This window comes from Mastigoproctus giganteus, chromosome 3, assembly GCF_048544385.1.
Source record: "Mastigoproctus giganteus isolate SK-2022 chromosome 3, ASM4854438v1, whole genome shotgun sequence".
Classification (NCBI taxonomy): Eukaryota; Metazoa; Arthropoda; class Arachnida; order Uropygi; family Thelyphonidae; genus Mastigoproctus; species Mastigoproctus giganteus.
Window position 1 is genome coordinate 95311347 of NC_143577.1, and position 26241 is coordinate 95337587.

At 37.6% G+C, this 26241-nt stretch overlaps 1 protein-coding gene across 3 annotated transcripts in view; it reads left to right on the forward strand.

The window, feature by feature from the left end:
- Nucleotides 1-26241, forward strand: part of LOC150088166 (uncharacterized) — a 323234-nt gene that overhangs the window by 237115 nt on the left and 59878 nt on the right. For all 3 annotated transcript variants that reach the window (XM_090369359.1, XM_090369360.1, XM_090369361.1), the window contains one exon: nt 3310-3403. In XM_090369359.1, the coding sequence (XP_090225485.1) occupies nt 3310-3403 (94 nt within the window). The remainder of the gene's footprint in view (nt 1-3309; nt 3404-26241) is intronic.

The window sequence follows — 26241 nt, forward strand, 5'->3', positions numbered from 1 at the left end:
ATACGTTCATGAAAATTTTCAATCAACTATTGGAAACTGGGACCTTTGTCCAGTGCTTTTATGAAGTTTTTCATTGTCTAATTTGATACGAAGATGGTAGTACAATAAAATCTAGTGGTGGATGATAAACAAAGAACTTCCTTCTGTCGGGAGTACCGTATTTCCCCATGTATAAAACGCACCTTTTTTCAAAAAATTTGGGGTCTAAAAACTGGGTGCATCTTATACAGTGGTTGTAGATTTTTTTTACTTGCTTTTTCACACTTGTCGTCTTTGTGCTCATTGTTTTGCACTTGTTACCAGTATATTAGGTTACATTTTGCCACGTTCTGCCCAGAAATGGCTCAGAAAAGATTTTAGTACAGTGCTGAATTCAAGTTAAAAGTGATCCAGTTTGCAAAAGTGAATGGAAATCGTGATGCTGAACGTAAGTTTGGTCCTCCTCCAAATGAGAAAACAATCCGAGACTGGCTACAGGAAGAAGAAACCCTACTGAAAATGCTACGGCAGAAGAAGGCCATTAGAGGTAAGTCAGCAAAATGGCCTGATTTAGAGAGGGAATTGAAGATATGGATTGAGGAGCAAAGCGCAGTTGGAATTCCTATGTCCACAAAGATGATTCAGCATGAGACAAGAAGAATTGCTGATGAAAAAGAAGTTACTGATTTCAAAAGAGGACACAATTGGTGCTTCAGATTCATGAAACGGAATGGACTAAGCATGCGTACACACACCAGACTTGCCCAAAAGATGCCTGAAAGCTATGGGCAGAAGGTCCTTGAATTTCATCGTTTTGTCATTCAATGTCAGAAGACATCAGTTTGAGTTGGGACAGATTGCAAATATGGACAAAGTCCCCCTTCAATTTGATGTCCCAAGTAACAGAACTGTTGATAAGAAGGGGGGGGGGGGTGAAAACTGTAACTGTGAAGACAAGTGGACATGAAAAGAGCCATTATACAGTTGTTCTAGCTTGTTGTGCCAATGGAACCAAGCTGCCTCCTATGCTGATTTTCAAATGCAAAACAGTGCCAAAAGAAGACATTCCTCAAGGAGTGATTGTCCACATTCATGACATGGGTTGGATGGATCAGGATGGGATGAAGATCTGGTTTGAGAAAGTTTGGAGCAGGAGACCAGGTGGGCTCTTACGCAAACCTGCCCTATTGGTGCTTGATCAGTTCAGGGCACACATAACAAAAAATACAAAGAAGATTGCTGCAGAGCAAAAAACAAAACTTGTCGTCATATCTAGAGGCTTGACATCCCAGCTCCAACCCTTGATGTCAGCATTAACAAACCCTTCAAAGCTGCCATGAGAGACGAATGGAACCAATGGATGAAGTCTTCTGGGGACAATTTGACACCAGCAGGAAGAGTGAAGAAACCAACTATAGCAGAAGTTTGTCCCTGGGTGAAAAGATCCTGGGATAATATAAAGATTGAATTCGTTGTCAAGTCATTTACGTAGTGTGGCATTTCAAATGCCATAGATGGAACTGAGGACGAGGCAATATATGAAGACAGTGATTCATCATCAGACACAGATGAGGACAAGCTAATGGATGGGAGTTTTGACAGTGATGAGCTGTATGAATTGTATGATGAATAAAACTTGAGTTCAATAATTTTATGTAATACATTTTTTATTTCAAATTTCAGGCCCCAAAATTAAGGTGCGTCTTATACATGGGGAAATACGGTATATGTTGTTCAAGTTGACCATTTCTTAAAAATGTAACGGGGATCCTTCACTCTGCTTTCCCATACAGACAAGTAGCAAAACTTTGGGAAACGAAATTGTAATCTGAAAGTGGTTGCAAAAGCGTAGCCACTTTCAGATTACAACAGATTTTATAGTTATACTTATGTAATTTTTTTTTTTTTTTTTTTTTGAGGAAGAATTACATATTTTTGTCAGTTTCCTTCAAAAGGATAGTGTGTCTAATCTATATGACTAGATAGGTATTTCCATTATGTAACAGAACACCTTTTGACTATGTTCTGATGAATCTGTAAAAAGCCTTTAGTCTTGAGGATTATACTTGTGATCTAGAGCATTCATTAAGCTGTCAGTATCATTCCAGAAAGTGAGATCTCCTCACAGAGGAAAAACTGTAATTCTTTTGGCAGCTGTTTACCTGAATATGTTTGTATGTTGTGAAAGCAAGTCTAATCCCATTAATCTGAAACCAAACAGTTCAGCTTGACTCTTAAAAAGATTTAAGCTGCCAGATCATTTAAGTCCACTAATCAAATGAGGTTGACTCTCATGGGTTGATATACATTATTGTTCCTTGTAAAATACTTCCATTTGTTGACATATATTCATCTAAAGTTCATGTTTGAGGAATTGGTACATCATAAGAATGAGCTAATGGGCATTGCAGAAGACAGGTTGAGGGTATTGAATAATCAGCTTACTTTTATATGAAAAGCTAATGAAATTGGTTAAAATCAAAAGTAGCAGTCCTCAATGTTTTCCTGCCATATCTTTGGCACTGAAAATGGTATACATTTAATTTTTTCCATTTAAACATACTTGAAGTGTTACTACATGACCCCCACAATAGGCAAATGGGGGTCCAAGGGCTTTGACTGCAAAATAGGAGTTAAAGTACAGAACCTTTCTTGATTCCAGAAGTAAGTGTTCTTTTATGCTCTTCAGATATATACTCACCACAGACCTGACAGAAGCTATCAGGTTTATTAACACACAGATACAATTGACTTCAATTTGTATATTAAATACAAATCATTATTTGCACATGTATAAACACAGTACTATGCCACTTTGCGGCTTAGTACTGTTTATATTACATAACCCAGCTGTTCAGAATTGCAGTCTATCACTTAGTACAGCTGTAATACGTTCATAAATTGGCAGAGTACTGTACATCATATTTGTGGAAGCCACAGTTTTTTGATATTTTCAAAGTGAATGGAAATATCAAATCAGGATTTTACAATTCTTTGTTTGCCAAATTTGAAACTAAAAAATTAGAGAACTTTGCATTTGTATTCTGAGCATCATGGAAACTGTTGCTTGATATCTCCAATGGTTGTCAACTAGAGAAGAGTCTTCTCTATTTGAAGGACAGTATATTATATTTGAAAATTGTGTATTTCTTATTAGTTTTATATTTCCTTTCTTGCATTGTGAGTATCTTTGCATATCAAATGCTACTCACATTAAATATGAAAATAACTTCCCACCTTTATTAACTCTTAAATTTAAAGTATTTCAAGTTTATTTTTTTGGGATAATATATCCAAAACTTTACAATAATATATTTTCTTAACATCTAGCTGCCAAAGTCTTTTTCATCACCTGGTGGCCGTTCATCACCTGTGTATCATCCACAAACTGCACCTGCTGCTGATGCACACCGTCCATATCCAGGTAAAGAAATTTCTATGTTGGTTGCTATTATTATCAGTCAAATACAAGTTAATTAAAATATGTTCAACCTTCTGTTATTTGGAGAGACAAAACTGCAATCTCTAAATTTTGTACACTAGAAGGGAAATATTAATTGTGCATATAATTTACAAATTCATTTATATATCAGTTTGACATACTCAAGGCTCCACAACAAATGCTAATTAGTTATTTAACTAATAACACTAGCCAACAAAAAATATTTTTTGTCATACCTCCACGAAAATATGTGATTCTGGAGTAAATAAACATGCTGATTCCAAAAATCACCATAAAGTCTCTATCACATCTACATCAAAAGATGTATCAACGTTTAATGTTAAAATAAAGGGTTATATATGTATAATTCAAGTTTATAATGAAAGTGTAAAAAAATATACATTCTGTTTGTTAGTTGTTAACTTCAGAAAAAATATCATAAATCATAGCAAAATAGTTATATTTCGATAACGTAATTGTCCTTAAAAATGTTTTTTACTAATGGATTTTCTCTTGTATTCCTGCTTACTACAGGGAACCAGTAGTAATCCCCCATCATTAGAAATCCTAGTGTCCTTGGTACCACTTTTCTATCGTGGAAATATCTTGATGAAATTTCTCCCCTTGTTCACTCACGTCTCCCAGATTTTTGGGGAAAACTTCAAGATGGGATTGGAGAAAATGGATTTTCAACAACATTCAACAGCCCATGTTTTTGTAACACTCGAGTAAATCAGACACCAACATTTCATAGTTTTCTTCTTTCCTGTTACCCAAAAAACCATATACTACTGCCTTAAGTGATCGCCAAACTGCCAATTCAACCTCCTTTAACTGGGTTTCTAACACATCTTTTTTTCATCTGGGTTTCTAACATCTTTCAGGAGTTTCCTAATTTGGGTTCCTACGAAAATTCTTTCCTTAAGTTTGGCATATATTAAATTAGGAAACACACTTCTCAAGTATGCAGATCTGATACCTTCTTTATCTAGTCCCTTCCCCTAATTTTTCATCAATCCAAGTTTGATGTAAGTTGAACCTTGTTTGATTGCACTAAAGGAAAATATTTTATATTACATTGTCCTAGTATGAACTCATCCCGCTTGTCCCAATGTTGCACAACATAATGTTCTTCTGTCAGACGGCTGTCCCACAAACACATAAAACAACAATATTTTCTGAATCCCTCCCCCTCCGCAAACCAGTAACTTTAAGATCACTGCATATGTTCCAACCATAATCCTGGTATTCATAGCATGCAGAACCTTAGACATGCTTTCATGACTTTAAGTCCAACTAAATGAAACACAGGAATTGATGAAATTCATTGCCATTATGAAGCAAAATTGCTTTAAAACTTAATTTTGAGGCATCTATGAATAAACACCATTCATCTGACTTATGCACAACACCTAGTTCTTTTAGAAATCCAATAATGCCTTTGCAAAACCACATGCTGTCCTCCTTAGCAAAATATTTCAAACGTTTCCTCCCACAAGGGTTGCAGGCCACACCCTCATACTCTCGAGGGCCGTTTATGTTTGGAGGATAAATTTACAACCCTGAGAACATGTCGCAATCAGTAAATACTTGGAAAATCTTGGCACAGCCTACAAAAATTCTCACCAAAAATGGTAACTGTAAACTCTTCAAACTGTAAATTGTTGCATCGGAATTTGAACCTAAGAACTGTAGGTAGAAGTCTGATTATGTTTATCACCAGAAAACTGAGGCCAGAATCGATTGCTAAAATTAAGAGAATTAGCTTATATCTGTTAAAAATAAATCGGTATGTTATACATTACTGGTAGATTATGCAGAATTGCCATATTTCGGTAAAACGTAATTCCCTCTACATTTAATAACTGTGAAGTGATGTGAAACTATCATGGTGGTTTCAAAATCTACACATAAAAATTGGTTAAAAACAGCATTTAAATTCTTGGAGGTAAAAATTGTGTTGACTAGTGTAATCCTTTTTTTTTTTTTATAATGAGACTAAAATTTATTTGTCTCCCCCTCAAAAGATATGTAAAAAAAAATGTACAACATTAATATGATGTAATATCTGATTTCCTTTAACTTCCTACCATATATGCATTTCTGTTATTCTTCAGGTCATTTAAATTTTAATTTTACTTAATTTTTGTAGCCTTCTAGTAGGCATAGCAAAAACAAATACAAGAGCAAGTATGTAGTTTATACAACTTTACCCTTTATATTGTGCACTATGCAATTTTATTATTAATTATATTATATTGGATTACAAGAATAAGTATCTTGGGTAGGCTTATTAGAATTAACTATTATCTAGTTTGTGGAAGTGATGTGGTTCATAATGAGGTAATCTTATTAGGAAATTCAGTTGGAAGGGAAACTTAAGAACATTTCTGTAAAATAGACTGGGCAAAACCAGTTGTTAGTTCTTAAGCTGACTAAAGTGAGGAAGTATGATTATTTATGCAAATACCAATGAGTTAAAGCATAAATAAAAGAGAGGATCTCATACAGAAGTGTAAGGTCATGCTGCAGACATATTGTAAGTCTGGTGAAAATATTCTTGTGTTTGTAATTCTGTTCATACACGATATGAAGAATTTGATGATGATGAGAGCCTTATTAGCTTCAGACTTGGGACTCTGCAAAGCTTATTGGGGGAAGCTTTTCACAGCTTGGTCTGCTCTAATTGATAAAGCAAATTTATTTAATAGAGATGGTGTTCATTTGAAAAGTGGAGGTATTTGACAGTATTTGCTAAAGTGTGAAGATAGGTATTAAGGGGCCAGGGAAAAGATTAAATGGGAGGATAGGGGATCCACTGGAAGCTTAATCAGAGATATGCATCAAGGCTCTACTTGAACCCTCCTCAAGAATATTTGTGAGCAGTGGCATCAAGAAATTTGGTTTGTGAGGGTTGCACATTCAACGTTGGTAGCTACGTTAGAATATGTTATGTACAAGGGCTATTATGTGACAAGACAAAGTTATAGCATGTTAAAAATAAATTCTGTAATCTTTAAAGGAAGTTACCTTGTTGTTATATAAGAGTAAAAGGTGGTATATCTTTAAAAAATATAAATCATATGTATATAAATCTATGTTTTGTAAGAAGTTAAAACCAGCTGATATGTTGTAATCAGATAAAATCTGACTGAGTGCATAAGGCTCATTCAGAGCGTTAAAAGCAGTACAACATATATTGATAAGAGCTGTACAGTTAATTAAAATGTTTAATGGATAAAATAGTGTCACAGGCTATATCAGATATAATTTATTTGAAGTCTGCCAATTCCATGAATTGTGCCATTGGGAGTGAATCTTGTGTATTATTTGTTTGTAGTCTGTATAGGGGACTGAGAGGTTGTTGTTATTTGGTTTTTAGGAGCATTAGCAACTAAAGTCATATTGCTCTGGGGATATGCGGTGGTCATTCGCTGACCTTTCTGCATCCTCCGTATTTGGTGGTCATGGGCTCGAATACCAGTCTAATCAAGAGACTGAGAGGCCATGATAATTACAAGGAATTGCTGATTTGGCTGCAGTATCAGCCAAATCATTTCCCTAATCCCAATGTGGCTAGGATTTCTCTGCTGGATATCAAAACTTTCTCAGTTTTGATATTCACCAAAAGTAGATATCAAAATTATGTTTACAGAAAGAATAAATCTTCTGCCGAATCCGAGACAGAACTGGATGAGAATTGTATTTCAACGTTAATAAAGTCTAATATGCTCAGTGAATCAAAATATATAGTAAACTGTTGGTATTGGCAGGTCCTGATGTGATCTAAGGCAAACTTTATAGCATGCAGCTCTGCAGTGTATATGCTGCATTCAGGGAGAATCTGCTGGGATATAAGTGTGTCTGGAAAGACAGCAGCAGATCCTACACATGATTCTGACTTCAAGCCATCTGTGTAAAAGTCAAGAAGTTGGAATATTCAGCTAAATGTTTTGAATAGAGCTGCAGATAGACATAAGATGAAGAAATATCAAACTTCACCCAATTCTTAAGGGAAAAGTCACATGCTGGAATGTGAACATGACAAGGTGGAAGGGTTTTCCTTGACATTTGGGCAACCTTGTCTACCATAATATCCAAATCTTGGAGTAGTGCTTGGACACGAATGCCAAAAAGACTATTTGGCAGCCTGATGGTCATTGTACAAATTTTCCTATCATGGCTCAAAAATGGAGAGAACTGCTTGGGAGACAACTGCTTATGTCGAAGCATTAATGGTGGTTCATTTTTTTTTCCACGTATAAGGCTCTGGACAGGAGGTGCTCAGAATGCTCCAGTAGCAATATGGACAGCCTGATGATGGATGAGGTCCAGCCATTGTAGTACATTGTTTCTGGCTGCTGAAAACCTGGGATCCATAATCTAGTTGAGATTGCACAAGTGCACAGTAGATATGTAGTAAAGTGCATCTGTCTGCACCCAAGAAATAGAGAGAGCATAGAGAATATTCAGTCCTATTGTGCATGTTGTACTGAATTTATGGATATGCTTCAGAAAGGTCACCTCTTTATCAAATACCAGTCCCAAGAATCTTGTGTCTGTCACTACTGGAATAGCATTTTGTTCAAGTCTCAGTTCAGGTTCACAATGAGGATTGTTCTTACAAAAAAAAATGTATGCAGATAGTCTTTTGGGGCAAGAATCCATTAGCTAATGCTTGAGATTTGAGGCAATCAATGGATTGTTAGATTTTGCTTTCAATGACAGTCATGTTTGCATGACTGAGGAAATATGCTAAAGTTATCAACAAAGAAGCCATTATTTCAGTTGGAGGAAGTTGTTCTGTGATGGAATTTACTTTCATGGCAAAAAATATAACACTTTACTGATCCTTGTGGTACTTCCTTTCCATGGCAAAAGGGACAAGAGAGTGAGGATCCTCCATAAACTTGAAAAGACCAATTGGCAAAAAAGTTCTCAATAATGATGGGGAGATGCTCTCTAAGATTGCTTAGATGAGATGAGATGCTCTGTAGGCTATACAGGTCTTATAAAATTCCAAATACCCAAGTTATGTCATACACTTTCTCCTTGTCAAAGAAAACAGACACCAGAAGTTCATGTTTTAGGAAAGCATCCTGAATGGATGTTTCCAGTCTAATTAAATGGACCAGAGTGGAGTAGTTCTTCTGTAAACCAAACTGCATATTAGAGAGGAAGGCATTTGATTTTAAACACCAGACAAGAAGAGTACTAGAGCATTCTCTCCAGAATTTTACACAAACAGCAAGTCAGAGTGATAGGACAATAATTAATAGGAATTTTGAGATCCTTTCCTGCCTTCACAAAGGCAAGAACAATGACCTTGCACTAGGCATCCAGAAACTGCTCTTCAGTAAAGATTCTGTTATATAGGAGCAGGTGATCCACAGATTATGGTGAAAGATGCTTAATCATTTCATAACAGTTGCCTTAGAAAGGTGAGAGCTCTTTTTAGTTCCTGTATGGGGAATGGCCTGTTGTAGGAATAAAGGCCCTTAAATGTGAAATTAGGTGCCTGTTTTTTATTTTTATGTATCAGGACTAGGAACTCTGGGGAATAGGATGACATTATATGTTCCAGGATGCAGAATCTTATGCTCATGTAAATGGATGTTTTTTGGAAATTTTTACCATCTGTTTGATTAATTAATATATTAAATTATGTTTTACAAATAGTTTAAATAGTCTTAGTAACATTCGTTAACTTATTTTTAAATTTAGTTAGTGATTTAAGTTACGACTTACTACTCATACCGCTATTGTATTGGTGTTTTGGTGCGAATGTCATAGCATGTATCAAGTAGTGCAGAGGAATAGTAGGGTTTTAACTGATAAATAAGTAGCTTGAAAGCTCCAGTCAATTGTTGGGCATATATCTTTTTGTGTTTAGCTAAGGAATTTTTACTTTTAAGCAAGGATATAAGTAATTTAATAACGTGATTATTATGGTATAGCATAATGTATATCTCAGACTTGATAACGTAAGGTATAACAAAAGTAGATAGCATACACATCACTGCATTTAGGAATCTATTAGCTTAGTGTAGTAGTGTGAACTGATCAGTTAAATTTATTATTCTTATTAATTTTCATTGTTAATCCATTTAATTCTATTTAAATGGAAAGTATATCCCAGGCTAGAACAGCAAAGCAATGGGCACAAAGTAGTGGGAATGCTGTGGCTCGGGGGAGAACCAAAGGGGAGATTCTCAAATGCATCACAGCCTAAAATAAATTGGTCAACTACTGAGTGCCGGGCACTGAATGAAGGGTCCATAGTCATGAATGGTCATTAGTGTAGTATCTCAAATAGAGCTTTATGGTAACTGTAAAAAAAGTTTCTAGTACCCCGGCTTGGCCTAAAACTGAGGAACTAATGAAAACGTTGTCTATTTGAGTCTTTCCAGTTGTTGTGAATGACAAGGGTGGGAGAAGCAACTCCAACTTCTTCCTGGTGAAGCGATTAAAGTCTTGGAGTAGAAGCAACTGACAGGTGAGAGCCGTGCAAGACTCCGTGCAGGCACCTCCCCACCACCGCTGCCTCAACACTGGCTCTTTGAGTACTTCCTTGCCAGGACAACTCCAGCTTTGAAAATTGTTAAAAAATACTTCTTGTCGCAAAATTTATAAATGACCTTTATAGAATTATTAACTAACTATTTAGCAACCTTTTTGTCACCAAAAGGAGAGTTACTTAGTACAAAGCATGCTATTGAAGTGCAATAAACAATTGTTTTTTTTTTTTTTTTTTTTTTTTAATTTTAACACAAAAAGTAAATGATAGATTTCAATTGGAATAGTTTTCCCTTGATAAGCATCAATAATGCATAGCTAATGTGATTTTTAAATTTTTAGCTCCATTAGTGATGGAAATAGAGGACACAAAAATTACTCACATTTTCCTGTCTGGTGCTGCCATTTTTAATTTTAAAAATATTTTAAAATTATATTTTAAACCTACTCGTTGAGCTCTTTCCAATGGTGTATAATAAGCTATAGGTTGTTGACAACATTTTTGTCCCCCCCCCCCATTTCTCAGCAAATATTTTTCAACAACAGTAAATATGGTGTTATATTGGCCTACATGATGTACAAACCCATGCAAAATTTCAAGTAAATAGTTTGAGTGGTTCCAGAGATACAATGCTGTGACAGACATACGGATGGACGGACAGACAGACAGACAATAGAATTACACTATAAGGACTGTGGACTCTAAAAAATTAGCAACTTGTGGAATGTTTGCAGACCTTTCTGGAACAGGACATGATCCAGCCAAGGAAGATGTCTTTGTGTGCTAGGTGCAGAGAGAGAGAGAGAGAGAGAGAGAGAGAGAGAGAGAGTGAGAGTGAAGAAATTAGGTGTCAACTCAGCATTCTGATAGGCATTTATGAGAGTTTGAAGAGTAGTAGTAGTAGTGGCATAAGGTAGAGTAGGGTAGATGCCCTCAAAAGAATTAAAATGGGGGGCATCAGTCTCTTTGCTGCCCAACTGAGGAACTCATTGTTGCCATCATCATTGCCCAAAGCTCATTGTTGTGCATCAGTGACATCGGCAATACAGTGGCAATCTTTAATGCAGAATGTGCTGTCCCAACAAGAGCAAGTTATTGTCAGTGACTCTATTGTCAGGGAAATATGTTGTGCAAGAAGGATAGGGAGAATAGGACTAGGATATGTCTGCCAGGGGCAAAAGTTGTTGTGCTTGAGGGTTTTTTGGCACAAGGGCTTCCTGGGCCATATTATGGCTGTTCATTATTAACTTATGACTGTCTTTAATATTACAGTTATTAGAGACAATTATATATATTTATGCTTATCAAGTATTGAAACAGTGCTTCAAATTTTGCATTATTGCCAAGTATGTGTGGTAATGTTAAAGGTTCTTGAAAGTTGGATAGAGAGCAAAAACTGAATTTCTGGATACTTGAATATTGAGGGCATTCTATGAGCATATGTTTGATAATTAATTGGGATTGACAATAGGAGCATTGAGGAGGGTTCTTTCCCATAAGCAAGAACAGATGAGTTATATAGGAATGACCGATTCAGAGTCTTGTCAAAATGACTTCTTGCCTTCTTTTCTTGAAACTAGAAGTCCACAGCTGAGGTTCTTTTTTGATCTGGAATAGTTTATTATTATTGACTTCGGTTTGCCCCAGTTCAGACCATTGATTCCTACATGCTGTTTTAACAATGGATCTATAATCAGTGTATGGCACTTTTAGATGGCAGAAAGATCCATTAGCAGGATGTTTAACAGCACGATCCACACATTCATTACCTCGGATGCTCACATGACCAGGGATCCAGCAGAAGGTGACCATCTGGTTGGATGTTTGATATTGATATATGATTGAGACTATCTGTTTCAGAATGGGATGGTGGGAAGTAGTAAATTGAATGGCGTTGACTGCACTTAAGTAGTCTCTCTCTCTCTCTCTCTCTCTCTCTCTCTCTATATATATATATATATATATATATATATATATATATAAGAATTGCTTGAATTGATGCTTGGTTATATTATCTAGGGTTATATAGTTTTATTGCATACAATTCTGCAGTAAATACTGCATTCTGTAGGAAGAGACAGCTATTGAGAAGGTGGAAAAATTGCTGCAGCACCTACGGCTTCATTTGACATGTTTAACAAAAACATTTCATCTGATGTGGTCAAAAGCATTGGAATGAATAGCAAAATAGCATTAAAACTGTGGGGTATTTACATGTTTATTTTATTATTTTTTCTTTCTTTTCATTTTTTAGCACTATTTTCTCAATTTGCACATTATTCTCTCTTTCCGGGACCCTTTCCCCATGGAATTACCAGTTATTTTCTATCTTCTCCACTTAATGGGCAACACTTATCAGCTGCCCCTTTTATCCATCATTTTCGATGCATCACCATTGTCCTCCCACAACTCTACAACAGAGGTTCCCCACTGGAGACCTTTATGTAGCAGTTTTCCACATCTGAAATTGCTTGGTCTCTTTCATCTTGTTTTCACTATTTTCATATACTACCTACTATTTCTTTGGCTTGAAGGTTCTCAGATGGTACCGTTTCGCCCAAAAGTTATAATTCTCGTGTTTACTACTTATGGCACAGTTTACTCTCAAAGCGCTCATTTCCTTTCCCCTTTAATGTTGTCCTAACAAAAACTTATAACAGTAAGACAGAAGAGGAAGAAAAACTTATAATAGTAAGACAGAGAAGAGGCCTAGCAAGTTACTCCTTATATATGAATCATTAGTGAAAAAGTTTTATTCAACGCAATTTTATTTTTTATTAAATGGGCACTCTAGTAGATAACTTCTATTTGGAGGTTGTCCAATATGTCTTTTCAATTAGTGAGAAGTAACACATGAGTGAAGATGTGCTATCAGAGCCATTTTAAAATTCTATACACACAGTTTCACTATGTAACAGTAGATACTTTATTTTTGTGATTTTCATGGTTGAGTTGAATTGTTATTTTCATTGACGCACCCTTGTTACCTTAATGAGAGTTTTAACTTCACGCGGAACATTTTTGGGCCACCAACCACGATCTTGATCCCAAACGTGACTTTGAAATAGTAGACCACTCACGACACTTTCGCCACCGCCTATGGCTAGAGTCACTTAACATATTAAACAATCCAAAGGCAATAAACCGCCACAAAGGCATACGTCTACACCCCATCCTAGAGACAACCGTTTTAATGCTAGATGATCAGTGGAGTAAAAGCAGCGCACGTCCGTGCAACAACAATGGCACATGATTAATGTGCCTCACTCAGCTCATTGCACTTATCCGTTGTATTTGAATTTCAGTTGATAAAGAGACACGCCAGTCTCGAAAGCTACTGCCTGTTAGTATATTTTAGATTAAACAGGGTTATAATTATACGTGTCTATATTCTTTCAGAGTTTTCATTATTTTTTATGGATTTTTGTTCACTTTCTGCAAAATTTAAATATTTTAAAACACAGTTAACAGTCCAGAAGGTAAGTTTCGAATTTTTAATCAAGCTTATTTTTTTTATTTTAAAGAAAAATAAAACCTTTTTTAAATATTTGTTATTTTCATAACCTAATGCACATGGACTGGTGTTAAAGTGGATTATCAATTGTCAAAGATTTGAAATGAATGAATGTGCGAACAATTTTAAAGATTACCTATAATAACTTAAAGTAATATGTAATAAGTTATTTAAAGATGTTCCCTTACAATCAATTTTCTGGGTTACTGTCACAGGACTTCTTTTTCCTTTGCTTTCTGTAAATTTTCTTCTTTCAGTCCCCTTCATACTATAATGGGCAGGAACCCACATATATTTTTAGTGCCATAGAGTATAATATTTGAAGTTAATTCTCAGATTCTTTCTCTAGTAATTGGTTCAATTACCAGATACTTTTAATATCCACAATAAGCAAAGAGCAATAATTTTGAGATACTTATGTTAAAGTTTTGAATTCTGTCCCCCTTTGCTTAATTGTATGGATTTTCTTTTCAATCAATTCTAAACTTTATCATTTTGAACCTGTCTTATAACTACCATCAGGGGTAAAGGGAAGGGTTTTTGCTTTCGTAAAGGCAACCACAGTGGTCTCAGATTTTTTAGGTTCTATACATGATGACGTATAGAACCTAAAAACCAAGTGATGATGTTACCAACTCTAGGGGTTCATATCTGGTGAGTATGGGCTTAGCACACCCAGGGTCCTGAGCTGAATATCATCATTCTTCTCTTTCATGGTGATTCTCTTCTACTTTTGACTCTCTCTCTCTCTCTCTCTCTCTCTCTCTCTCTCTCTCTCTCTCTCTCGGGAATTTTTTATTTTTTATTTTTTTTGCTGCTGCAGCATAAGCCTCAGGCTTCCTTGCACCATATAGCTAATAATAATAATAACAGTAAATTCTATATGGGAAGCATTCAAGGAAGTAATTTTGGAAGCAACTAGGCTTTTTTTTTTTTTTTTTTCAACGAAGAAATACTGCTCTCGGTTTAGGTATGTCAGATGTATGTCAGATGAACTAATGAGACTCGAAGCAGAGAAGAAATATGCATGGGATGCACATAAATTGTCAGGCAACACAGAAGCCTATGGTAGATACAAGCTAGTCTGTAATCATGTCACAAAGGAGGTTAAGCAAGAAAAGGCAAACAGCAAAGACTTCTTTACTTATATAACTCTAAAAGAAAGGGGAAATCAGATTGGTCCACGATATCAATGATTTGACTGTAGATGATCATTCTCAGATAGCTGCCAAACTAAATGAGTATTTTGCATCTACATTCACACATGAGGAGTTATTCAAGGAGGAGAGAATCAGATGTTTATCAAACTCTAACAGGGAGTTAAATGATTTTGTAATAACTGAGAGCAAAGTGGAGGAGAAATTGTTGAAGTTAAACATAAGAAAGCCAACTGGGGTAGATGGCATTTATCCAGTTATATTAAAGGAGGTGGCAAAAGAAGTAAGCAAACCCTTAGCCATAGTTATGAGAACATCCTTGGACTCAAGAAAAGTCCCCACGGACTGGAGATGTGCAAAATACCACCACTTTGCTTATTGGAGGCTTGAAGTGGTGAAACCCATGTTTAGTCTCTAGAGCAAAGTTTCCGGCACTCCCTCCCCCATACTTCTCTTTCACCCCATGCACGGTACTAAGTACTATAGGTTTTGATACCTTTCGTGTTGGGGGTTTTCATAAAAAAAAAAAAAAAAAAAAATGTATCTTATATTCACAAAGGGAGATCAAAGAGTGAACCTAGTAATTACAGACCTGTTAGTTTGACTTCTGTTCCAGGGAAAATAATGGAGTCACTGGTTAAAGAAGCATTGCAGGATCATCTAGACAAGACAGCAGTAATAATTCAGACACAGCATAGGTTTGTCAAGGAGGTGTGTGTGTGTGTGTGTGTGTGTGTGTGTGTGTGTGTGTGTGTGTGTGTGTGTGTGTGTGTGTGTGTTTAATGGTGCACAAGCTGCTGTGGCTATAGTCCACCTATTCATAGGAATGTAGAAAATAAATTAATTAATATGAAGGCAGTTCAATTTCATTTCATCTCAGAAACTAATCATAATCGTTCATACAAAGGGTACTAGGAAAGTTTTGCAATATGACGCAACAATGAATCACAGGAAGCTGCTTGTTGCTGCCTGTTGAGACATGTTCATACGTGCATAGTAGCCGCCGCGCCAAGTCGATGGGCTCAGTTATTCATTAATAGTGAGAGTGTAAAGTGCTTGCGATGGCATTGGTGGTCACGAAATGAGATAAGGACAGTTTTGCGGTATAATTTCATGCATGGTTTAACCATAGACCAGTGCTTAGAAGAAATGACTCTTGCACTAGATGATGATTGTCCACATCGTACAACGATATTCAGGTGGTATAGAGAATTCCAAAGGGGAAATTTCACTCTGGAGGATTCTGAGAGGCTGGGAAGGCCACGAACATCAGTTACGGAGGAAAACGTTACTGCTGTGAGGAAAATGCTTGACGAAAACAGGCGAGTGACCTACCAACAGATAGAGGATACTTTGGGCCTAAATGCACCAGCAATTCGTTCGATTCTGCAAGATCATTTGCACGTGAAGAAACTTTGTTCTCTCTGGGTGCCGCATCAACTGACTGAAGAGCAGATGACACGACGTGTGACTTGGTGCCGGGAGATGTTAAAAAAGTTTGATAAGGGACAATCTCGGTATGTGAACAACATCGTGACAGGTGACGAGACTTGGCTGTACTATTACGATCTGCCGACCAAGGCTCAAAACAAAGTTTGGGTCTTTGATGATGACGACACACCCGTAATTGTCAGAAAATCCCGATCTGTAAAGAAGAAAATGATAGCTGTATTTTTCAAATCGAGTGGAATTGTGGAATGTGTCGTTTTGGACACGCAGAAGACAGTCACAGCTAGGTGGTATACTGAACAATGCCTGCCTAAAGTCATTGGATCTATGAAGAACCTGCGGCCAAAGTCAAGAATGGACACCTGGTACCTCCATCACGATAATGCTCCAGCTCACCGCGCCAAAGCCTGCACCGAATATTTGACCACGACAGGACTGAAACTTCTCGAGCACCCTCCTTACAGTCCAGACCTTGCTCCCTGCGACTTTGCACTGTTCCCGCATGTGAAAATGAAGCTAAAAGGGAGGCGGTTTTCCAGTGATGAGGACCTTCTACAGGCTTGGGACAACCAGTGTGCTTTACTCCCTAGTGAAACTTGGCAGAACTGGTTTAAAGATTGGTTTCGGAGGATGGAGAGGTGTATTGAATGTAGAGGAAATTACTTTGAAAAAATTAAATAAACAAAGCTGTATTGCAAAACTTTCCTAATACCCTTTGTACATTCCTGTTTGTTTCAAATAACAGTAAAGTTCATTAATATTTGCGTCTTCACCAATGATATGATTTAATGTTATCCGTTATCAGAGATTAGCCAGAGAATGAAATATTGAAGTTTCATGTTGTTGATAATGTGGACAGTCAGTCAAAATATGTTTGACTGTTAGATGTTCAGAGCAGTGTGGACACTGAGGAGGATTATCACCTGTGAGTAGATGGGAGGTGAGTCAGATGAGTATGCCCTATTCTAATTCTTGTGAGTAACACTTCTAACTGAACTGTCTGAATGCATGAGTGCCAAAATTTTGGGTCCTGTTTCAACTGGAAAAGTTTATTATTTGTTTGTTTATGCCATAGTTCTGTCCACTATGCATGGTATGCTGTTTGAATTATGATATTATAATCAGAAGCTGGAATGAAGACAGAAGTTACGTCTAAAGTTGATGGATTTTTAGCAGAAATATCAGCCAGTTCATTCCCTTTAATACCTGAATGGTTGGAATCCAGCAAAAGTTTGCTCGTTGCTGACGATCTTCAATTTTTAACAGCAGATTCCTGATTTGATTTAAAACAGGGCGATTCCTATGAGAGGATTTCTGCATTGCTCTAATTGAGCTGAGAGAGTCGGAGTAAACTAAATATTTTGCAGATGGGTGAAGAGTGAAATTTTCTGGAGCTAATTGTTTTGCAAATAGTTCTGCTGAAGTTGCTGTAGTCGGGTGGAAGAGAAACTGATATGATAGCAGAGGGAAACACTGCTGCTGGACCAATCGGTACATATTGGTAAGAGTTAACATAGTTTTGAATATGGCTAGCATGGAGTTGTTGCACATTCAGAGTCGGCAGACGATTCTTTCCCCATTGGAGAAAATAAGTATCACAGGTCAGTTGAGGAAAGGGAATCCATGGTGAGCAAGAATAATTCTTTATCTGCTACCTACTGCAGAGAGGAACATTCCAATTTTGTGATATTTGAAGGAGCCATAGGCCTGCTGGTCATATTTTATTTGGTTTATTTCTATAGATTGGGAAATGGTGGATTAAAGAGGTATGGCTGAATGGGGTGCAGAGAACAATTTTGTATTTTGACTGCATATTTAAGTAGTAACATTTTTCTGCAGAGGTACAGAGGAGGCTCATGGGCTTCAATATATATAGGTTGGAGATGTCCTATAACCACCAAGAGCAATCCGCAGCACATTGTGTTGTACAGGATCGAGCCAGCGTAATACTCTTTTAGGCACAATTATAAACTGGGGCACATTAATCCAAACGGGATCTAATCACTGCTTTATATAAGAGCAGCAAAGTTGTATGATCAGCTCCCCAAGACAGGGCAGATAAAGCTCTTAGTATGTTCAGCTTTTTCAGACAGGTAGTATGCATTACTTTAATGTGCTCAAAGAAGTTTAACTTGCTGTCAAGGATCAATCCCAAGAATCTGATATTGTTGGCAATCGGAATGGTGGAATTTGATATACAAAGTTCAGGGTCTATATGCAATTTACTTTGATTGCAAAAGTGAATTGCAACTGTTTTCTGATGGGAAGGACAATATCCATTGAACTCAGCCCACTTTTGTACTTTATTGAGGGACATCTGCAATTGCTGCTCAATAGATCTCATGTTCTGAGAATGGCAAGAAATAGAAAGATTGTCTGCATAAAGATAGGCCTCCACAGTATTTGGGAGTTCTTTTGTAATGGAATCAATTCTAAGGGCAAATAGGGTTGTGCTCAATACCGACCCCTGTGGCACTCCTCCTTCTTGCGAGAATGTAGAAGAAAAGAGGTTTTGGTATCGAACCTGGAAAGAGTAGCTCAGGAAGAAGTTCCTAATAAATATAGGCAGGTTAGTAGTAGTAGTAGTAGTGGCATTTGATGCAAGAAAGCAAGTGTATGAGCTTAAGCAGCATCAGCCAAAAGAAAAAAAAAAAAAAAAAATCACACCATTCCCTCCAAATGCCTGTCCAGTTCCTCCTTAAATTTATTCAACCTATCAACTTCCACAACGACAGATGGAAGTTTGTTCCAGCAATTAACCACCCGCTGGCTAAAGGCAAATTTCCACACATCTAATCTACATCTGTCTTTTCTTAATTTGAATTTATGCCCCCTTAGGTTCGTAATCTGAACAAGTGGAAGGATCCCATCAGAATTCAACGTGCTGAACCCATTCAAGGCCTTATACACCTCAATCAGATCACCGCGCAGGTGCCTAGTCTCCAGCCACTGCAATTTGCAGAACTTAAGCCTCTCTTGGAAGAGGATCCCTTCATTCCCCTCACCAATCTTGTTGCCCTTCTCTGTACACGCTCAAGTAAATCTACATCCTTCCTAAAATGACGCCTCCAGACCTGTACGCAGTACTCAAGGCGTGGCCCGACCATTGCCTTATACAGAGGGATAATCACCTCCTTTTCCCTGCTAGCGAAGTTCCTATATATCATTGACAAAACCCCATGACCTGCCCTGGCAACCTGTCTGCATTACTCAGAAAACTCCATATCTGACTGCACAATTACTCCCAGGTCTTTTTCATTTTCTACCGCCTTAAGTGTAGTACCACACAGTTGGTACGTTTCTCTGGGGTTACTTCTACCATATGGGTAGAAGTAACCCCAGAGAAACGTACCAACGTTTCTGTCATTTGTCAAGGTTAAACTTCAGTTGCCACTTCTGAGCCCATCTGCCCAAATTATCTAGATCCTGTTGCAGTAGCACACTGCCATTACTGTCATTAACAACCCTGCCAACCTTTGTATCATCTGCAAACTTTGACATTAAGCCTGATATACCTTCATCAATATCATTGATAAATATACAAAACAACAGTGGACCTAACACCGAACCCTGTGGAACTCCACTAATAACATTAGTCCAAGAAGAGCAGCACCCATTGATTACCACCCTCTGTCTTCTCCCACTTAACCATCCTTTTATCCATAGTAGCAACTTACCCTTAATACCATTCTGCTCCAATTTGTACAATAGTCTTCCTTGCGCAACAGTGTCAAAAGCTTTCCTGAAATCCAAATATATGATATCAAAATTATTTTTTGCATCCAGTTCCTTTGTAACCACATCATAATATCCTATCAAATTTGTCAGACAAGACTTTCCCTTAACAAACCCATGCTGTGTCTGAATTATTGCTGCAGTCTTGTCTAGATGATCCTGCAATGCATCTGTAACCAGTGACTCCATTATTTTACCCAGAACAGAAGTTAAACTAACTGGTCTGTAATTACTCGTGTCACTCTTCTATCCCCCTTTGTGAATTGGGGATATATTTGCACATCTCCAAACCATGGGAACCTCTCCTGAGTCCAAGGATGCTCTCATAATTATGGCTAAGAGTTTGCTTAGTTGCTTTGCTGCCTCCTTTAATATAACTGGATAGATCACATCCACCCCAGGTGCTTTTCTTATGTTTAACTTCAACAATTTCTCCTCCACTTTGCTTTCAGTTATTACAAAATCATTAAGTATCCTGCTACAATTTGATAACCTTCTGCCATTTTCAAACCTTAATAATTCCTTATGTGTGAATGTAGATGCAAAATACTCATTCAGTTTGTTTGATATCTGAGCAGGATCATCAACAGTCGAACCATCGATGGCAAGTGGACCAATCAGATTTATCCCCTTCCTTTTAGAGTTTATATAAGTAAAGAAATCCTTGCTGTTTTTCTTAGCATCTTTTGCCAAGGATTTCTCGTAATCTGCCTTCGCCTGCCTAACCTCCTTTGTCACCTGATTAGACTAGCTTATATATGCCATAGGCTTCTGAGTCGCTTGATAATTTATATGCATCCCATGCATTTTTCTTCTCTATTACGAGTCTCATTAGTTCATTAGATAACCATTTAGGTCTAAACCTTGAACAATATTTCTTAATAGGTATGAAACTTTTAGTAGCTTCCACGATTAATTCCTTGAATGCTTCCCACTTAGAATTTACTGTTAGTAACATCGCCAGTTTGCCTCGTAGACCACGATTATGAAGGCCACTGAGAATGCCATACCACCATGTAGTATCAAATGCCTTCTCTGTATCGATAGAGACCATAACAAGGTGTTCGTTTTTAACAAAGGCACTGCAAATTTCAGATTCAGCCTTAATCATCAGATCTAAGGAGGACCTGTTTTTATGAAAGCCGTGTTGACAATTACTCGGTAGATGGTGAGTTTCGGTGATCCAAGTGAGTCAACTGTGGGTCATTTTTTTCAAGAATTTTACCAAAGCAATTTGACAGAGAGATTGGCCTGTAACGATTGTTGTTGTTATGGTGACGTGTGGTAGTGCAAGAATTTGCTCGTGTTAAGTCCGATTTGTATGTTTAAGTATGAGTAACCCAACAACACCTTTATACTCTTGGATTGCCAGAAGGAAGCCCTTTGCAGTGGTGATGTCAGTTTTAATTTGCTCTTTTGAAGTAGCGGAAACCCCCCCTCTCTTTCCACAAGATTGCGGACCAAAACAACTCCATCACACTCAATTCAAGACATTCTTGGTTCTGGTGCTTGCCCAGAATACTGACGTCTCCCACAAGGCAGCAAGCTGAAACGTCACTTCTAGTTACAGTTGCTAAAAATAAGCTTATAAAGATGCTCAGCAAATCCATGGAACCTATCTTACAGCAGTTTAGTGCTGAGATCTCTGCAAACTTCTCTGACCAATTACTTCCCATCTATAAACTCATATCCGCCCTGCAAGAAGAAAACAACCTGCCTAAAGAGCAAAATCTCAAAATCCTACACAGTGTAAAGCAACTGGTCGAGAAGATAGATAGCCAGGAAAATTACACCCACATGAAGAAGTGATCAACCAGGTGTAAAGGTTAGCAAAGCAGTCGATTGCTCTCTGCATCGTGAGGTCAACTACACTCCCACCACTCATAACAAAGCCAGTTGTCAGTCCAGTGGTTTGACAAGTGCAAGTGCCACTCTGAATATACAGGAAGATGGAGCGGACAACTGTCAGAGCTTGGCTGCCCCAGAGACTCCGTCCCTCTTGTGTCCGGAGATTCCTCATGTCCCATCATCATATCCTTCTCAACCTGCTTTCATTTTAATCAATGCTGAGCAAATCATCAGCGAAAACGTGAGAGACAAACAAGATAGCAGAAGTATCCTACAGACTGCAGGACCCCAGTTCAAATAGTATCTTGCCTTTGCCAGAAACAAGTGGCAACACCTCGAATGGGACCCACACTACTGGTAATAATGTTTGGCAGTGTACAGCACCTTGCTTTTCTGATCGCAAGGATCGCAGTACTGACGTTGGTAGCACATCCAACCGAGATTTGAATAGGCTGGCCAAATATATTACAGCCGTTCCTACACGAGAGAAGATCTTTATCTCCAGATTAGGCCCTGCAACGTAGCCCAGTAAAATTAAAGACATATGTAAAACTGAGTTTGGATTAACAGTAAAAGTTAAACAATTAAAAACAAAGCATCCTGCTTACACCTCATTTGTTGTCACATGCTCGACAGTCCTCGTTGCTACTGAATTTTCAGGACCAGCCAGCAGAGTCACTGGTCAAACCATACAGGGATAGATGGATGATAAGATCAAATAGCCCTTCTGAAACATCACAGTAGCAACCAAATCCCCCCACCCTTCTCTGAGACAAGGGACTCGCAGCCTGCGGTGTTTTTTCCAGAACATACAAAGCATTTCCAACAAGCTTCCCGCGCTACAAACCTGCATGATGATGGCTGACTTTGACTACATTTGCCTTGTTGAAACGTGGTTACGCAATAACAGACAACTAAACATTCTCACTAATCCACTTGGATACAAATGTGTTGGCACTGGAACAACTGAAAAACAGGGCGGAGGAACCATGATCCTGTATAAAGATGAATATCAGTCTACAAAGGAACACCTCTCCAAATCAGATAATTTTGAAGCCACCTGTGCTACCTTTTTCAATGGGAAAATAAAATTACAAATCTGTCTTATATACCTGCCTTCCGAGCACACCAGAGATTCAAGAAATGAACTCCTTGCATGACTTACCGTTAACCTCAATCTAGCTGTAGATACGATCCTGTTAGGAGATGTTAACATGCCAATTCCAAAACATACTGACACAAAAAGAAATTTTGACTATTCTTGCACAACTAAATCTAAAATAAAACAGCTGGTTACTCCAGCAACTAGAGGGAATCAACAGTTAGATGTTGTCTATTACAATACACTCAGCATTAGATTATCAGATAACTTGTTTCACTTTAAGTCAGACCACAATCCCATAGCTGTAGAGACCACACTCAATGTTGCTGAAACCTCAACAAAATTTCCGCCGTCCCAATCACAGGGGCGGTGGAAATTTTAATGGCATGCACAGAATGATCTTTTCTTTAAAATACATCAAGCCAAATATCATTCTCAAAGAACTTCGAGAATACAAATGGCAAGAACTAAGCACGAAGCCAGCAGAGGAAGCTCTCCAGCTACTGGCCCTAAAGCTCACAAAAATTGCCTATGAAGGAGCATCGAAGGTCATAAGGATAACCGAGAAATCCAAAAACTGGTTTAATCCACAGTTAAAATATGTCTTTCTTAAAAAGCAAAGACTTTACAGAAAGTGGCTGAAGACAGGACATCCTAATGACCACATTCTGTGCAAAAAAGTGCTCACTTTATAAAGCTGAAAAGACAAGCACATTACGCAGCTGTACTATCAAAGCTCAAACAAGGAAAAAGGATCTCGTGACTGCCGAGGTCTTTATCGAATGGTCCACGAAGATATTTGGACAACCTCCCGCACCCAACCAATTAGCAACCGAAGAAAACAGGAAGAGAATAACTGACCTCCTTCACCGAATCATAGAAAAAGAAGAATTAGTTTCAAACTTACTAAGAAAGACTCCTCTAACAACCATCACAATTACCAAAGAAAACCTCATGAAAGCCATAAATGAACTTCCTAATAAAGCAACTGTTGGTCCTGATAATTTCTTTTCATGGCAAAAATCAGCAGCCATTACATTATTGAGGTGTTGCATCACACTTTCAATCAAATCATTCAAAAAGATACTCTCCCCTGTATATGGAACAGCTACATAGTCAAGGACCATTCCCAAAATAAAGAATCCAAAAAATGCCAAAGACTATAGACCCATAGCCATAAGTTGCATCATCTTGAAAATTTTTGAGAAGACCCTTCTATCAGCTCTCTCCCAACACTGCTTTGGGCATCGTCCTCTGCACCTACAATCCATCTTATCTGGAAGATCAACCGTCACAAATCTCCTTGTGACCCTTTTCTAGATGCAGATAGCTCTCAACAATAAGGAACAGCGCGATATTATCTTCCTAGACATAGCCGCAGCTTTTGACAATATCTCGATAATGGCTCTGGAACAAATTTTATCTTTCTACTTAAATACAAGGCAATCTCCTGAAGATTTTATGTAGCATTCTGAAGGAAAGACACCTCATAATCCGTAATAACGATTTTATTGCCCATTACTCCATTTTGCAGGGAGTGTCACAGGGAGGCCTTCTCTCCTCACTGTTATTTGCTGCAGCTCTGGAACCATTTTTTGCATCACATAAAGACAACTTTATTACATATGCTGATGACCTAAAATTCTTTGTCAAATCTAAAGATCTACAAGTTAAGCAAACAAATCAACAAGCCAATAACACAATAAATGAACTGGAGCATTACCTCGATTGTATTGGACTATGTTTAAACCCAAGTAAATCTGCCCAGATAACAATTACAAAGAAAAAGAGCAGGAACAATATCGCTATGCTAGTAAGTGGATGCGAAGTTCCAAAGGTTAAATCGCAAGTAGACCTTGGCCTAAAATGGGATGAGGGACTAACATTCTCAGAGCACTTTGATTACATCAAAGCTAAAACATATGTAGCGCTCTGGGCTGCTTGTAAACGCATTTGAGACTAAAGGTGGTAATTGCTGAGGAAAAGCAGGATTAATTCAGAAGCGATTATACAATTCTATTTGTTTTTAAAAAAGCACTTGAGGTCTGAATGAGTGCATGCTTTATTGTGAAGGGCGTTTGACAGTATGTATCTTGAGGCAAATCGTCTCACGTAAGTAGAAAAAGGTAAGTTCTGCTTGGCATTAGAAACCCAGATCTTGTTAAAAAGCATATCTCGAAATGTATACTTCCCATCCCACTGTATAATTCACAGATTTGGTCCTCTGCCCCACCGAGCAACCTGAAAGCTTTCCTTAGTATTGAATACTGGCTCTTGAGATGGCTGAACAGGATCTCGAATCACCCATTTACTATCTCTAGAACCATCCTACTTTCCAATCTCAGCATTCCTCCCAGGAAACAGACAATCAACACAAGAAACATTTTTACATTAGCCCAACTGTTAACAGGAAGATTAGACGCTCCCAGTATTGACGGCTTGTTTCACTCTTGTCAAGAAGCCACCAGAATTGCTGAAACAAGACATCCTCTTCAAAGAAACTTAAAAAACCTGGACAGCCTAAGTTGCTTTTTTCCAGCAAGCACAATAGAACTCTTCAATCAACTAGGAATTGAACCGGAAAATCTCTGTACGAAAAAGCCTACAGATTGCAAGTCTTTGCTGACTCCTATCGTCTCCTGTAACTGTAGTACACAGCCACTCGGCTCAAAAACTGCGTTTAATTTTGATCCCTTTTAAATATTCTATAATGTTCAAAGATACCAAAAAATGTAAATACAGTAAACCACCACTATTCGCGGTCGCTGATTTAATATAAAATGAAATCTAAAAAAAAATGTGAATTTTAAAGCGCCGTGAACATTTTCTGCCATAAAAAAAAAATATGGGCATGGCTAAAATTATCTTTCCTTGTCAAAACAGCGCTCAGTGGATGGGGGAAGAGGTGACAAAACTGCAAGCATTGGATGCTTCTTGCTAATCCTTGTTCAGTATGTGTTATTTGCTTCTCATGGAAGGTTTCGTTGTTTGCTTTTAATTTATTTGCTTATAAATTTATCAATTTATAAATTGATATGCTTACAAAAGTGATAAATCTACCATTTTGCAGTGTAAAACAGACTTTTTCGAGCGTGTTAATGGAAGAAAGTGACTTTATTGTGGACCCCGTACAAAAATATGGCTACGAATAACAAGGGAAATGTGAAAAGATCAAAGGTGATGACATTAGTGAATAAAATTGAGTTATTAGATAAAATTTCTAATGGTGAAAATGTCTCCTCAGTGGCAAAACATTATAAAATCAATGAGTCAACGGTACGATCAATCAAGAAATCGGAAGAAAAATCCCGTAGTGTCCATGAAAACACGCTAATTGCTTCAAAAATTTGCTCATTAACTCGTGATGTTAAGTTAGAAAAAATGGAAAAGCTTTAAATCTGTGGATAGAAAGCCGAACTCAAAATAAAATTCCGTTAAGTTCACTCATCATTCGTGAAAAGGCAAAACTCCTTCATCAACACGTTAGTGAAACTGGTG